The sequence below is a fragment of the Thamnophis elegans genome, chromosome 8, assembly GCF_009769535.1.
Source record: "Thamnophis elegans isolate rThaEle1 chromosome 8, rThaEle1.pri, whole genome shotgun sequence".
NCBI classification, from domain to species: Eukaryota; Metazoa; Chordata; class Lepidosauria; order Squamata; family Colubridae; genus Thamnophis; species Thamnophis elegans.
Window position 1 is genome coordinate 80,099,713 of NC_045548.1, and position 12,733 is coordinate 80,112,445.

General features: G+C 59.2%; 1 protein-coding gene across 1 annotated transcript; it reads right to left on the minus strand.

Moving 5' to 3' along the window:
- Positions 1-10,096: 10,096 nt before the first annotated feature.
- On the minus strand, positions 10,097-12,284 carry SCRT1 (scratch family transcriptional repressor 1). The gene is made up of 2 exons (XM_032222360.1): positions 12,170-12,284; positions 10,097-10,902 (listed from the first exon to the last, which is right to left on the minus strand). Exons 1-2 carry the CDS (start codon positions 12,282-12,284, stop codon positions 10,097-10,099), a joined length of 921 nt encoding a protein of 306 aa, XP_032078251.1.
- Positions 12,285-12,733: the final 449 nt, after the last annotated feature.

A 12,733-nucleotide genomic window follows, 5' to 3' on the forward strand; every position in this document is an offset into this window, starting at 1 on the left:
TGGTGATGTATAACATTAAGGACATATTACAATGATATCTTGTTGTTGATAAATAATTCTAATAAGGGAATAATTAAAAATTGGTATATATATGTAGTGACTATTTAGAATATTTTGTTGAAAAATGAAGGAATAAGATTTCTGTTTGAATGTGTGATGTACAAGGATAACAATGAACATAAGCATACCCAATAGTTGATTGGTGGAATTATGCATGATTGAAAATAGTGACATACAAATATAAATGGTTGGTAAAAAAAAATCATATTGGAATTTGTGATTATATAAAGGTATACTGTTATCAAATAGACAATCAAGAATGTAAGAAGCTGGGAATTAACAGAATAACAGAGCTGGAAGGGACCTTGGAGGTCTTCTAGTCCAACTCCCTGCTCAAGCAGGAGACCCTTATATCATTTCAAACAGGTCCCTGTGTCCACTCTCTTCTTGAAAACCTCCAGTGTTGGCGCATTCGCAACCTCTGGGGGCAACTTGTTCCACCGGTTAATTGTTCCGACTGTCAGGAATTTTCACCTTAATTCCAGATTGTTTGTCTCCTGGATTAGTTTCCATCCGTCGCTTCCCGTCCTGCCTTCGGGGGCTTTGGAGAATAGCTTCACCCCTTTCTCCTCTCTGTGGCAGCCCCTCAAATATTGGAAGATGCTACCCTGTTTCCCCTGGTCCTTCTCTTCTCTGGACTGGACTTCACGAGTTCCTGAATCGCCTGGGGTACCTGTGGGAAGGGGTCAAAAACTCCCATATGGCAGCCACAGCCACCCACATATCACAAGGATTGAACCCCGGCATTCCTTTGGAGCTCTGGTGTTTTAAATCAGGGGTCCCCCACCCCCAGGACGTGGCATCACAGAAACTGATCCCTGCAAATAAGCCCGGCCCCATCTGCGAGATGCAGGCAGCCGGGGAGACCAAGGCCCCTCCGGTCGGTGGGAAAAGATCTCTCCACAGAACCGGTCCCAATTCTGGTGCCCGAAAGGCCCGGGGCTGCTGCTTTAAACCCATGTTCCTCAACCGTGAAGATGGGTGGGCTTCAACTCCCAGAGAATTCTGGCTGGGGAATCCTGGGAGTTGAAGTCCACCCATCTTCAAGTTGCCAAGGATGGGAGAGGCGGCTGCTGGGGGGGGGGGTTCCTGCCAGCTTCCAAGGACCGAAAAGGTAGGAGAGGGACCAGCACGCATTTGGCAGGGGGAGGGGGGTCCCATGGACCGATGGCCCCCTCCGCTTCAGTGGGCTGCCCTGTGCGTGGCAGAGGCCCCACCATGTCCGGGAGGCGAAGGCTGGGAGCTCCAAAGGACGTGGGCGGGAGCCCTTTTGCCTCTGAACTTCTCCCTCCGCTAAAAATACCACGGAGGCCAGGAGGGCAAGGCTGGGAGGTGGGGATTCTTGGAAGAGGGAAGCGGTGGGTCCCTTTGAAGCGGTGCCTGAGCCTGGAGGGGTGGAGGGGCTTCCTGTGAAGAGTTTAAGGCCAAGAGACCCCAGGGGGAAAGGAGTTTGCGGCCTCCCACCTTCCTTTCCCTGCTTCCCCGCCTCTCCCCAAGATTGAACACCTGGGAGCCCGAGAGGGAGGAGGGGGGATCTCCCTGCTTCAGGGATGGTCACCTTCCCCAGGAGACCCCCCTCTCTCCCCCACCCCCACATTCAGAGCAGAAATTGAGCACTGGGCAAATTTCAGAGACTGAACGGAGGGGAGGCAGCTCTTTTATTTAAAAGTAACCCCTGACTTACAACCATTTGTTTAATGAGCACTTGAAGTTGCAGCAGTGCTAGAAAAGGGCCTTATGACTGTTTTGCCCACTTACGACGACCCTTGCAGCTTCCCCTTGGTCACCTGATCCGAAGTTGGACGCTCGGCAACTGGCATGGACTGATGACGGTTGCAGCCCCCTGGGCTCACGGGGTCTCTTTTGGCCACCTTCTGACAAGCCAAGTCAACGGGGAGGCCCGATTCACTTAACGACCCTGTGACTAACTTATCAACTGCGGTGATTCACTTAACAATTGTGGTGAGGACAGTCGTAAAATGAGGAAAAACTCACTTAACAACTGTCTCCCTTAGCAACAGGAATGTGGGTCTCAATTGTGTTCGTAAGTAGAGGATTCCCTTCTCCTCCTTCTTGGCTTCTCCCACGGCAGGCTGGGCTGAACCGAATCCCAGCTCGGCCCCGTGGGAGCACCTTGGACGTGCAGAAGGGGAGGGGGAGAGCCCCATGCCAAGGCACAGCAGACACTTGTAGGGGGCTCTCTGCCCCCTCCCAGGGGCTGGGAATGATGGGCAGCAGGAGTCACCCCAGCCAGGGGTCTCACAGCCCCTCACCCGGGAATAGCAGGAATAGACGCAGGGCGGAGTGTGGGGCCGGGTCCCTGAGAGTCAATGGGGCACTGAAGGGCAGCTGGGGGTGGAGGGCCAAGTCCTATCTCAAGCCTGAAAGAAGCTGGGAATTAACAGAATAACAGAGCTGGAAGTGACCTTGGAGGTCTTCTAGTCCAACCCCCTTCTCAAGCAGGAGACCCTTATATCATTTCAAACAAGTCCCTGTGTCCACTCTCTTCTTGAAAACCTCCAGTGTTGGCGCATTCACGACCTCTGGGGGCAACTTCAGTTCAACCGGTTAATTGTTCCGACTGTCAGGAATTTTCACCTTAATTCCAGGTTGAATCTCTCCTGGATTAGTTTCCATCCGTCGCTTCCCGTCCTGCCTTCGGGTGCTTTGGAGAATAGCTTCACCCCTTCCTCCTCTCTGTGGCAGCCCCTCAAATATTGGAAGATGCTACCCTGTTTCCCCTGGTCCTTCTCTTCTCTAGACTGGACTTCACGAGTTCCTGAATTGCCTGGGGTATCGGTGGGAAGGGGTCAAAAGCTTCCATATGGCAGCCACAGCCGTCCAGTTAAGCCCTCCTCTCTTTGACTGACAGGGCAAACATGAAAAGCACTTTGATCTTAAGGCTGGAGCCCCCACCTTGACTGAAGTGTGGCCCAGCCCTTGGAGGCACGCTGCATCCTCTTCACAAGTCTTAACAATCTTTGAGGGAGGCCTCATGCCTTGCAAGTCGGGGAGCCCCCTCCCCCGTGCTCAGCCCCTCAGGAGCATTTATGGCCCAGGGCCAACGCCATGCTAGCCATTGGTGGCCCAACGGGAGGCCTGCTTACAGTGGGAGGGGACCGTCTGGATGCTCTCTGGGGAAGCGGCGGGAGGCGGGGATGCAGCCTGTGCCACCCTTGAGCTTTGGGGACGTCATGGCCTTGTCCGGCGGGGAGCCGAAGGCGCCAGAGGAGCCTGGGACAGATGGAGCCCCCGATAAGGAGGTTGGAAATAGCCTATGCGGGTGATGGATGGGTCGGAAAAGCCTTGGAAAGGGGCCCTCGGGTGACAACAGAGAAATCTCAGCTCCTCCCTGCTCCGTTTAGGAAGAGAAGACCTTTGCAAGCACCAGATAAAGGACCAATCCCCACTCTGGGCCGTCCAGATTCAACCTTCAGCGGATCCACTGTTTTCTTCCGATGGAAAAACCTCTGTAGCTGCTCTGCGTCAGGAGGAAGGCCCTGGATTTTCTCCCCCCCTCCCGCTCTCCTCTCCTGAATTCTATTCTGCATTCTATTGTATTGTATTATATATTCTTCTATTCTATTCTTATTCTATTCCATTCCAACCTACTCCTACTCTATTCTACTGTATTCTGCATTCCATCCTACTCCACCCTACCCTATTATTTGTTCTATTCCACCCTACTCTCTTCATCCTACTCCCACTCCTCCTCTACTCCACTCTATTGGAGGTGCCTTGTAGTAGCTGATCCTGGTGTTTCTCTTGGCTTTGTCTTTTTTTCAGATCGCTCACTTGCCCCCTTTCCTTTGGTTTGAGGTGCTAATCCTACACACGCCTGGGGTGCTAATAATGTCAAGGGGCCCTAATGCTCCAATATTGCATATTAACATATGAATATCATATGAATAAACATGTTAACATGTTAACCATGCAAAGCCTCCTACAGGAGCCCCAGAGACCCTCCTGGGAGGCGGCCAGGTGAGGGCGCAGCCTTTGCTAGGGTCCCTGAGCCAGCAGCCTAGGCCACTTCAGCTGACTGCAATTCTGCAGTTCAGCAGTTCAAATCTCACCGGCTCAGGGTTGACTCAGCCTTCCATCCTTCCGAGGTGGGTGAAATGAGGACCCGGATTGTTGTTGGGGGCAATATGCTGACTCTGTAAACCGCTTAGAGAGGGCTGAAAGCCCCATGAAGCGGTATATAAGTCGAACTGCTATTACTATTGCTATTTGCCACCTGACAAAAGCCTTTGCTTTCAAGATCTGCCACTTGGGGAAAGTCTTTCTGAAGGTGGAGAGAGGAGGAAGAGCCAGATGAATTGGAACCATGAGATGAACCCTCCAGATCCGGTTTCCCTTCGGCCACCTACCCCCACCCGCCACGGGCTCAGACTCCCCATGGCTCCCTCCACTGACCCGCCTGCCTGCCTGCCAGAGGAGTTGGGACTCCAGTGCCTATGCTTCCCAGCCAGTATGGCTGAAGAACCAGGCTGGAGAAAAGGACTGTCCAGGGGAGGGTTCCCTGCATGCACACACACAGGGCCTTTGCTGTCCTTGGACTCCCCAAGGAAGAAAGTCGGCCCTGTTCTTTGATCGGCCTTTGATGCATTTTTATTGTTGCTTCATCTGCGGGGCTTAAAGCATTCCACTTGATGCTGTGTGTGTGGCCGGATTCTCCTCCTCCCTCCCTCCCTCCCTCCCTGCCAAAGGTTCCAGCACCCCAAGCGCCACTCAGGCCAAGTCAGGGGAGGGACGGAGGCTGATTGGCCAGGTACAGATCGGCCTCTTTAAACTCTTTTTAAGGGCCCTATTTGTGGCTCCGCGTGATCGCCAGAGTGGCTTCCTTTGGGGCGCTCCCAGGCACGGGCCCTGCTCGCTGAAGACTCCTCACTGCAGCGCTTGCTCTGCTGCGGAAGAGCCGGGAGGCTCCTCCGGAATTAAGGCCACCGGTGGGAAAGGAGCCGCCGGCGCGGCTCCGGCTCTGCTTCCCGGCTCAGCCGCAGCGCCCGAAAGCCAGGGACATGGCGCGCTGCTCCACCTAGCGGCCCGTCTGGGAATAGCGGCCCCGCAGCAATGACCTTGAAGGAGCGCCGCCCGTTTCTTCCGTGGGAAAAGTCCGGTTGTCAACGGAGTGGCGCGGGGGGGGGGAGCGGTCAGCGAAGGCGCCGAGGGTTCTCCGCCCACTAACCCCTCCGGTCCCTGCCGGGGCAGCCGAACCCATCCGCTCGGAGCTAAAACTCTGCCCGGGGGAGGAATTTTTCCACGCCGCTTCTCCCCACGAGTAGAAGAGCCCACCAAACGCCCCAGGCCGCCTTGAGAACCGCAGAAGGGTTCCTCCCGGAATCGGCCAGCCCGACCTCCGCTCCTTCCCTGCAAGTCTGGGCGGGCGGGGCTGAAGAGGGGGGGGGGCTCCGCCACAGGTGGTCTCGGCCCCGCAGCGCCACCCCGCTAGAGAACCGGAGGCGCCTGGGTGAGGGAAGGGGAGCCGATTTGCAGGCGCGCGCCGGGCCCTTCGGCAGGCAGCCGCACGGGGGTCCTCGGACCGGTGGTTCCTCCCGCCCTGCCTAGGCTGCCGGAGCCCCCGCTCTTCTTCCACGAAGCACCTGGGCTGCAGGATCTCACCTTGATGGGCGAACTAATCTGAGGAGAGCGGGTGACTTCCCGGGGCCCTCCCCGAAGCGGGGCAGACGCAGGCGGAGCCCCGAAGGAAGGAGGGACTCAACGGCCTGCTCAGGAAACGCCGAAATCGCTCCAGGAGGGTCCTGTGGAGGTAGAGAGACCCTCATCAACGCCGCCGAGGCTGGCTGTGCACCATGGGGAATGCTTCCGAGGGGGGAAATGCAGCCTCCTCCCTCTTTGCTCTCCGGCGGGGGGAGGACAGGAGCGCCCCTTTGCAGACCCCCCCTCCCCCGCTCGGAACCGCTGACGAAAGCAGTAAGTGGGACGCCCTGGCTGTTCGGGCTCTTCGGGCGTTTCTCTGGCTATTTCCTGGCAGGTAAAGGCTACGCGCCTTTGCTGGCCGGGTCGAAGGCAACGGCAGAGGGATCCCCCGAGAGGCTCTATTCGTGTCACTTCCGAGGCCGGAGCCCCTCCAATTCCAGCACGGCCAAGGGGAGGAAGGTGGCTCGCCTTTCCTTCCAAGGAGGAGGGGGAGGGGCTCCCTTCTTTAAAGTATTGTTTGCTGGGATTTGTTTTTTTTGGGGGTGGGGGGTCTGAGCACGTGACATCCCCGTCCGCATCTCTGCTCGCTACACGCACGCACGGCACGCGCGCCCACCGCAGCCAAAGGAATCCGTCCCATCCTCTCCCGCGCTCTCTTCCCGGTGTCTGCGGTGCAACTGTCCTGTAGGGGCAGCGGAGTGCGGCGGGGGCGGGAAGAGCCCGGCCCGCCCCCGCTGCGGCAGCCTGACCTGAGCTGACCCTCCTCCGCCTCTGCCTGAGTCAGCGGGCAGGCGGGGAGCGGAGGCAGCAGCTTGTCCCCTCCCGCCCGGCATCAGGAGCGCCTTTGGGGCTTCCCTGCGCTTCGCCCTGCCCGGTGCCTTAGAATGCGCCCCCCTTCCCCCCCCCCAAGAACCCGCAGCATCTCAGTCGCTCCTCGCTTCCCCTCGCTCCCCCAGGCTTGCCCGGTGGTGGATGTGGAGAAGCGCCCCGGGCCAGCTCTGGCCTGAGAGCGCGCGGGGGCCTCTTCGGCCGTCACAGCCTCGGGGCCCGCATTGAGCGAGGTGACCTCCGCGCGCTAGAAACGCCACTGTTTGCCCCGGCCTCACAGCAGACGCCCAACTCGCCTCCTCGCCCCAACCCAGGTCGCGTGTTGGCGGAGCCAAAAGCCCAGCCTGGACTCCGGGACCTTCTGAATCCCGGCCGTTGCAGTAAATCCGCTGCGCTTTTCGACTCCAGAAGAAAGGGCCCCCCTTGTTTCGCCCGGCGACCCTCCAGCCCCGAGAAAAAGGCCCTCCTTCCCTTGAGCGATCGGCCCGAGCGCATTGGGGCCACCGCCGAAAAGTTGGCCCGCGAAACCTGGAAGCAGACGTGACCGAAATAATAAGCTGTCCCTACAAAATGCCCCGAGGAAGGATTGCGGAGCCCGGCACTGCGGCTTTGCGGATGCGGGTCTGAAGGGTGTGGGGACCTTGGCTTCAGCTGGGAAGGGCCAGGCTTAAGCTTAACCCAACGTGGCCTCTTCATAGGCCTTTGGTGGAAGAGTCTCCAAAGCACCTGAGGGCAGAACAAGAAGCAATGGGTGGAAACTAATCCAGGAGAGAAGCAACTTAGAAGTTGCCTCCAGGCGTTGCCAATGCCCTCCGCTGCCCCAACCAGCTCGGGTCCACAAGGGGGCTTTTCCTCGATGCGCTCCTGGCATGTGGGGAGGGGAGGCAGAACTCCTGGGACCGGCGCATCTTTGGCATTCCCTGCAGGGTAATGGAGGGGAAAGAGCAGGCTTCGGGGCTCAGAGGTCGGCCGGGTGACAGCGGACGTCCAAGATCCACGGAGCCCTCTGGTGAGCTGCAGCGCCTCAGCGCCAGGGAGGCGGCCAGAGGGACGTCGCAGCTGGTTCGGACCGACCACTTTCCTAGCCGCGGCCCTCAGACGTTCCTCGACGGTGAGCGTGGACGGCTGGACGACCGAAGAGAGAAAGAAGGGCGAGCCGGGGAAAGAGCCCGCTTCGAGGCCGGCCCAAGCTTGACGAGGCTCGGAGCATGTGCAGAGAGCAAGCCCCCCTCCCCCTCGCTCGCTCGCGCGGAGGAAGAAGGCGCCACGCCGGTGTACTACAAGAGTATCCTCTCTTTTTTATTATGCTTCTTATTATTGTGAAATGCTGCAGGACACCGTGTGCGAATTGTGCTTTACTGGTCCACCGCTCAGCGTCTGCCTCAAAGATCCTCTCTGGCATCCTGGCCGTTGCTCTCCGCTCGGACAGTCCGTCTTTTCTCCCCGGGAAGAGTCTCGGTTTTTGCTTTTTGCTTCCCACCCCCCCACAAACAGGCCCAGAACTCTTTTAACAGCTTGTAAAAATTCATGTAAATTTCCAAACGGTATTTACAAAGCATCCGCGTCGATTCCCTTTTTATAAGTCAGCAAGAGGGAGTATTAATAGCAATATTAGTATTAGAAGTCATTGTTCTAGTAGCATCGTTAATTATCTTGAGTACAAAAACAGGAGGTGCTAGCTAATACAAGTTCCTTCTACCTGATTTCTATTAAGGTATTTTTTTATTCTTTTGTGCTGTTTATTTTTCTTAAGTTATTCATAAAATGGAAAGACCTACAGGGGAAGTAGTGCTTAGAGTGGGAGAGAAGGGGGGGGGTCCTCGTGGCTTTCGGGAAGGGGGCTTAATGTTCGTAACGGAAGGCAATGTCTCTAGAAGTCTTCCTTTCCCCGCAGGCCCGTGACGTGGGCGGAAGGTTCCTGCGGGGAAACGGGAGGATCGGAAGAGGCGGCCGTGCCAGAGGGCCAAGCCTTGAGGGGAGGGGGGGGGACAGCCGGAGCCATCAGCGACCCGGCAGCTGACCGGGAGGCAGACCTGACCCTGGGGAGACCAGGAAAGTCATCCCTGCTACGGTGTCTCTCCACCGATGGGGCGGAAGGCACCTGTTGGGTGCAGGCTCTGGCGCTGGGGGAGACCCTGGAAGGAAGGGGGGGAGGCGGGGAAGAGGCTTCTCCACCCCTGCTGGGCTGCATCCCACGCCCCCTTCCCCCCCCCCCGGAGGCAGAGGACGGGGCTGGCAAAGCCTGAAAGCCACGGAGTCGGAGTGGGGCATAGGCCCCGCAGGGAGGCAGAGGAGCGGGGGTGGGATTCGGGCGGGGTGTTGCTCGTATTTCTCCGGCCAGGCAAGCGCTACAGGCCCGGAGACTTGACTAAGCTACTCGGAAGAAAGTCGAAGAAGGCAGGCAGTGTGCATTCATTAAAAGACAAGAGAAGAAGAGAAGAGAAGGAAGGTTCGCCTCATTAACTCGAGTTCACTACACTGGCAAAGTCCCTGATATCCGTTGCTATTAAGAAGTTGGATTAAAAGTTACCTGATTCCTCAGTAGTACTATTGTCTTAAAAATAACATGCATTACGTTAATTATTGCTTCTATTAGTTCAGTAGGAGAATATTGCCCTCAAATAGACTATTATTATCTAAAAGTTTGGCAAAGGAAAACAAAGTGATGTAAAGTGTTACAAATGAAAATCCATCATCATCATAATAATAATTTTAAAAAGCATCATCAAATTGGCATAGATTTAAGTACATTTCTTCTTGCATGCAAAAAATCCTGCGTTAGAAAGGATGGCGATCATTTCCCCCCCACCCTCGCCCCGACCTGGAAAAGGGGGGGAGGGGAGAAAGCAAAAACCAAAAGAAGGAGAAACAAAAGAACGGCCAGTCCTGGATTCCTCGTCCCCCCCCCCTTTCAAAAAGTGACGTAGACTTTGGCATAGTAAAGAAGTCTTGGCAACAAACGTACGGATTGGAAGTCAACAGCGGTGCAAAATCGTCGGCTCGGCTTTAAAAACAACAAAATAATTAAAAAACCAACACAAAAGTGCAACGTGGAGGGAGGGGGCGCTGCCCCGCGCAATAAACCAACAGGTAAAGAAATGAATACATTCGTTAAGGAAGCAAATGAACAAATAAATAAATAAATAAATAAATAAGACCGCCTCCGGGTTAAATACATACCTCTCTACCTTTCCCGTCCTTGTTTTTCTCTTAAAACAGCGAAATCAAAATATAAGGTAACGTAAACATTTAGGAAAATAGAAATTCGGCGGCTTCGTGGAAGGAAACCAGCCGACCCCTCGTCGAGTGCAAAGAGGGGGGGGCTCCAGGAGGGCGGAGGCGTCGGTCCCGTCGTTCCGCGGGAGCAGCAAAGGGAGGGGGGCGAGCGCGGCCGGGAGGCTGCGGCTGGGAGGGGGTTACCTGTCCAGGTGAGGCGCTGGGCGTTTCGCCCCGCCCCTGGCCTCCACCCGCTTTCCTGGAGGGGCGGGGAGGGGGAGGGGGCAGCCTGAGGAGGAGGAGGAGGGGGGCGCCGCCGTGCTGTGCTCTGTCAGGCCTCCAGCGGGCTGAGCGGCGGCGGGACGGCGCCCTTGAAGCAGGCCGACTCGTAGTGCTTGTTCAGGTAGGACTTGAGGGCGAAGGTCTTGCTGCAGCGTTTGCAGCGGAAGTGCTTGAAGGCCGAGTGAGTCTGCATGTGGGCGCGCAGGTTGGAGCGGTCGGCGAAGGCCTTTCCGCAGTGCGCGCAGCCGAAGGGCTTCTCCCCCGTGTGGGAGCGCATGTGGCCCTGCAGCAGCCACGGCCGGCTGAAGGCCTTCCCGCACACCTCGCACTTGTGCTTCAGGTCGTGCGTCAGCAGGTGCATAGCCATGGCCGGCATGGAGACGTACACCTTGCCGCACGTCGGGCACTTCTTGGCCATCTTGCTGTCCAGGCTGCGGTGGGTCTGCTTGTGGCGGCTCAGGTTGGACGAGGTGGCGTAGGTCTTGCCGCACTCGCTGCAGGTGTGCCGCTGCTGCGGCGGGGGCGGCGGGGCCGGGGGCTGCCCGCTGACGGGAGGGGGCTGGCCCAGGCGGGAGCCCGCGCCCCCGGCCCCGCCGCCGCCGCCGCCCACCACCGCCGCCTTGCGGCGCGAGCGCCCGTCGGTGATGAAGAAGGCGTCGACCGCATAGCCCTCGCTCACCGCCGCGTCGCCGTTGATGTAGCCCCCGGCCAAGGCCGAGTGCGGGCTGTCGGCCTGGTCCGAGTCGCCGTGAGTCCCCGGGTAGATGACAGCCGTCGGCGGGGGCACCTTGAGGCCGTTCTCGCCCTCCCCCTCGTACACCGAAGACGGCGCGATGTAGTCGCTGATATAGCCACCTGCGAGAGGGGGGGGGGAAGCCAGCGGAAGCCAGGAGGGGTGGGGGTGGGGAGGGAGGGAGGGGGGACGGGCAAGAGACAGGAGGGAGGGAGGCCCGGGGAGGAAAGGCAGGAGGGAGAGACGATTAGACTCCTGACAAGGACGGCAGAGATGCACATCAGAGATGCTTTCGCGGCTCCCCGCTTAGTAGAGGCAACAAGAGGCAATAGACCCTTGTGCCCCGCATCCCTCTTCAGCCCGCCCAACCGGCCGTCCCGCCGATAGCCGCAGTGCTCCCCGAGGCTCCGGCTCCCGGCTCCGTCCTTAGAGGGGTTTCCCGTTCACCTGCGGCTGCTGGGCCAGAAAACGGCCGGGGGACCGGATAGTGGCGCGGAGGGGGAGGGGAGGGGCGGGAGGGGGGAGCCTCTGTCCCTTGGGCGGGTAGGCCGAGGAAGGGGAGCGAGGCATCCTCTTTCCCCCCGCCCCAACCCTCCCCTCAAGGTCAACTCTGAAGGAGGCCCAAGGCATTGGGGGGGGGGCTGCAGCGTTGCGGAAGCTAATCACCCTCCCCCCCCCCGCCACTTCAGTTAAATGCTGACGATTATGCAACGTGCTGCAGCCGCGTTGTCCCGAACAAAAGCGGGAAGGGGCCTTCCCTGGGCCGGAGGGCGGGCATCGTCCGCTCGGACTGCGAGGTGGGGGGCCTCCGGGCACGGGGGCTGGGCAGGCCTCCCCAAGTGCGCGTCCCAGGGGAGCGGCCCGTCGGAGGCAGCCGCGCGCTTGCCCTTGGACTCGCCGCGCGAGAGACAAAAGGCCCCGCTGGCAAGGCAGGCGCCACTGCGGCGAAATGCCTCCCACCGCCCGCACCCCTCCTCGCCCCTCCCGCGCTCCCACCTCTCGCCCAGCCGGATCCCCCGGAATAGGCCCGCGTGCCGCCCCCCGCCCCCCCCCCGCCTCCTTCCCGCAAGCTCTAATTTTAGCCGGGTTGCATTCCATCCAAAGGCGCCGAGTCAACGCCGCCGCCAGCGAGGCAGGCAGGCAGGCGCAGAGCCGCTCAATATGGCTCTCGCATTCCAGAATAGGAAGGCGGCGCTCCTTCGCCCGGTGCCCCCGCGCGCCCTGCCTAGCTCGCGCCAGGGTGCTCGCGGCCTGCTGGCTCGGAGTTCCGAGCCGGGCGCAGGGAAATCGACCACCCGCCCTCGCCCCCCCCCCTCGGCCCATATCGAGGCCGACTCCCCCCTCCTCCTCCTCCTCCTCCTCGCCCACCCGCGCCGTCCCCCTCCTCACCCTTGTCATGGATCCGGGAGTTGAAGTCGGTCCGCGATCTGCTGTAGGAATTCTCGAGGTCCGCCGAGGGGAAATCGTCAAGTTTGACCTTTTTCACCAGGAAGGATCTGGGCATGGTTCTGGACTCCCCCGGAATGTGAGAAGGCTCCCGCAGCTTCCGCCGATGGGCTCCGGGCGGGAGGGGGCGGGCAGGGGGGAGGCGATGAAAGACCAGCGAAAGAAAGGGAGAAGAGGCGGCGAGGGGAGGGGAGAGGGGGGGGTCAGAGGAAAGGCAGAAGAACGAGCCCGCCGCGACGGAGGGAGGCGGGGGGACTCCGGGGATGGCCGTCGCCGACCGCGGGGACTATGGCTTTGTGGACTGCCGCCGCTGCGGCTGCTTCGCCTCCTGCTTCCGAAGGCCTGAAGGGAGCGGCGCCGGCCGCGGAGGTCTCCAGCCTGGGCGGTTGCGCCGCGCCGGTCCTCCTTTCCGCGGCGGCGGCGGCGGCTTTTGTGCGAGGCAAGGCTGCGCCTCTCCGGCAGGCCGCTCGCTTGCCCTCCAGCTCGCCTCTGGAGCCCCCCAGGAGT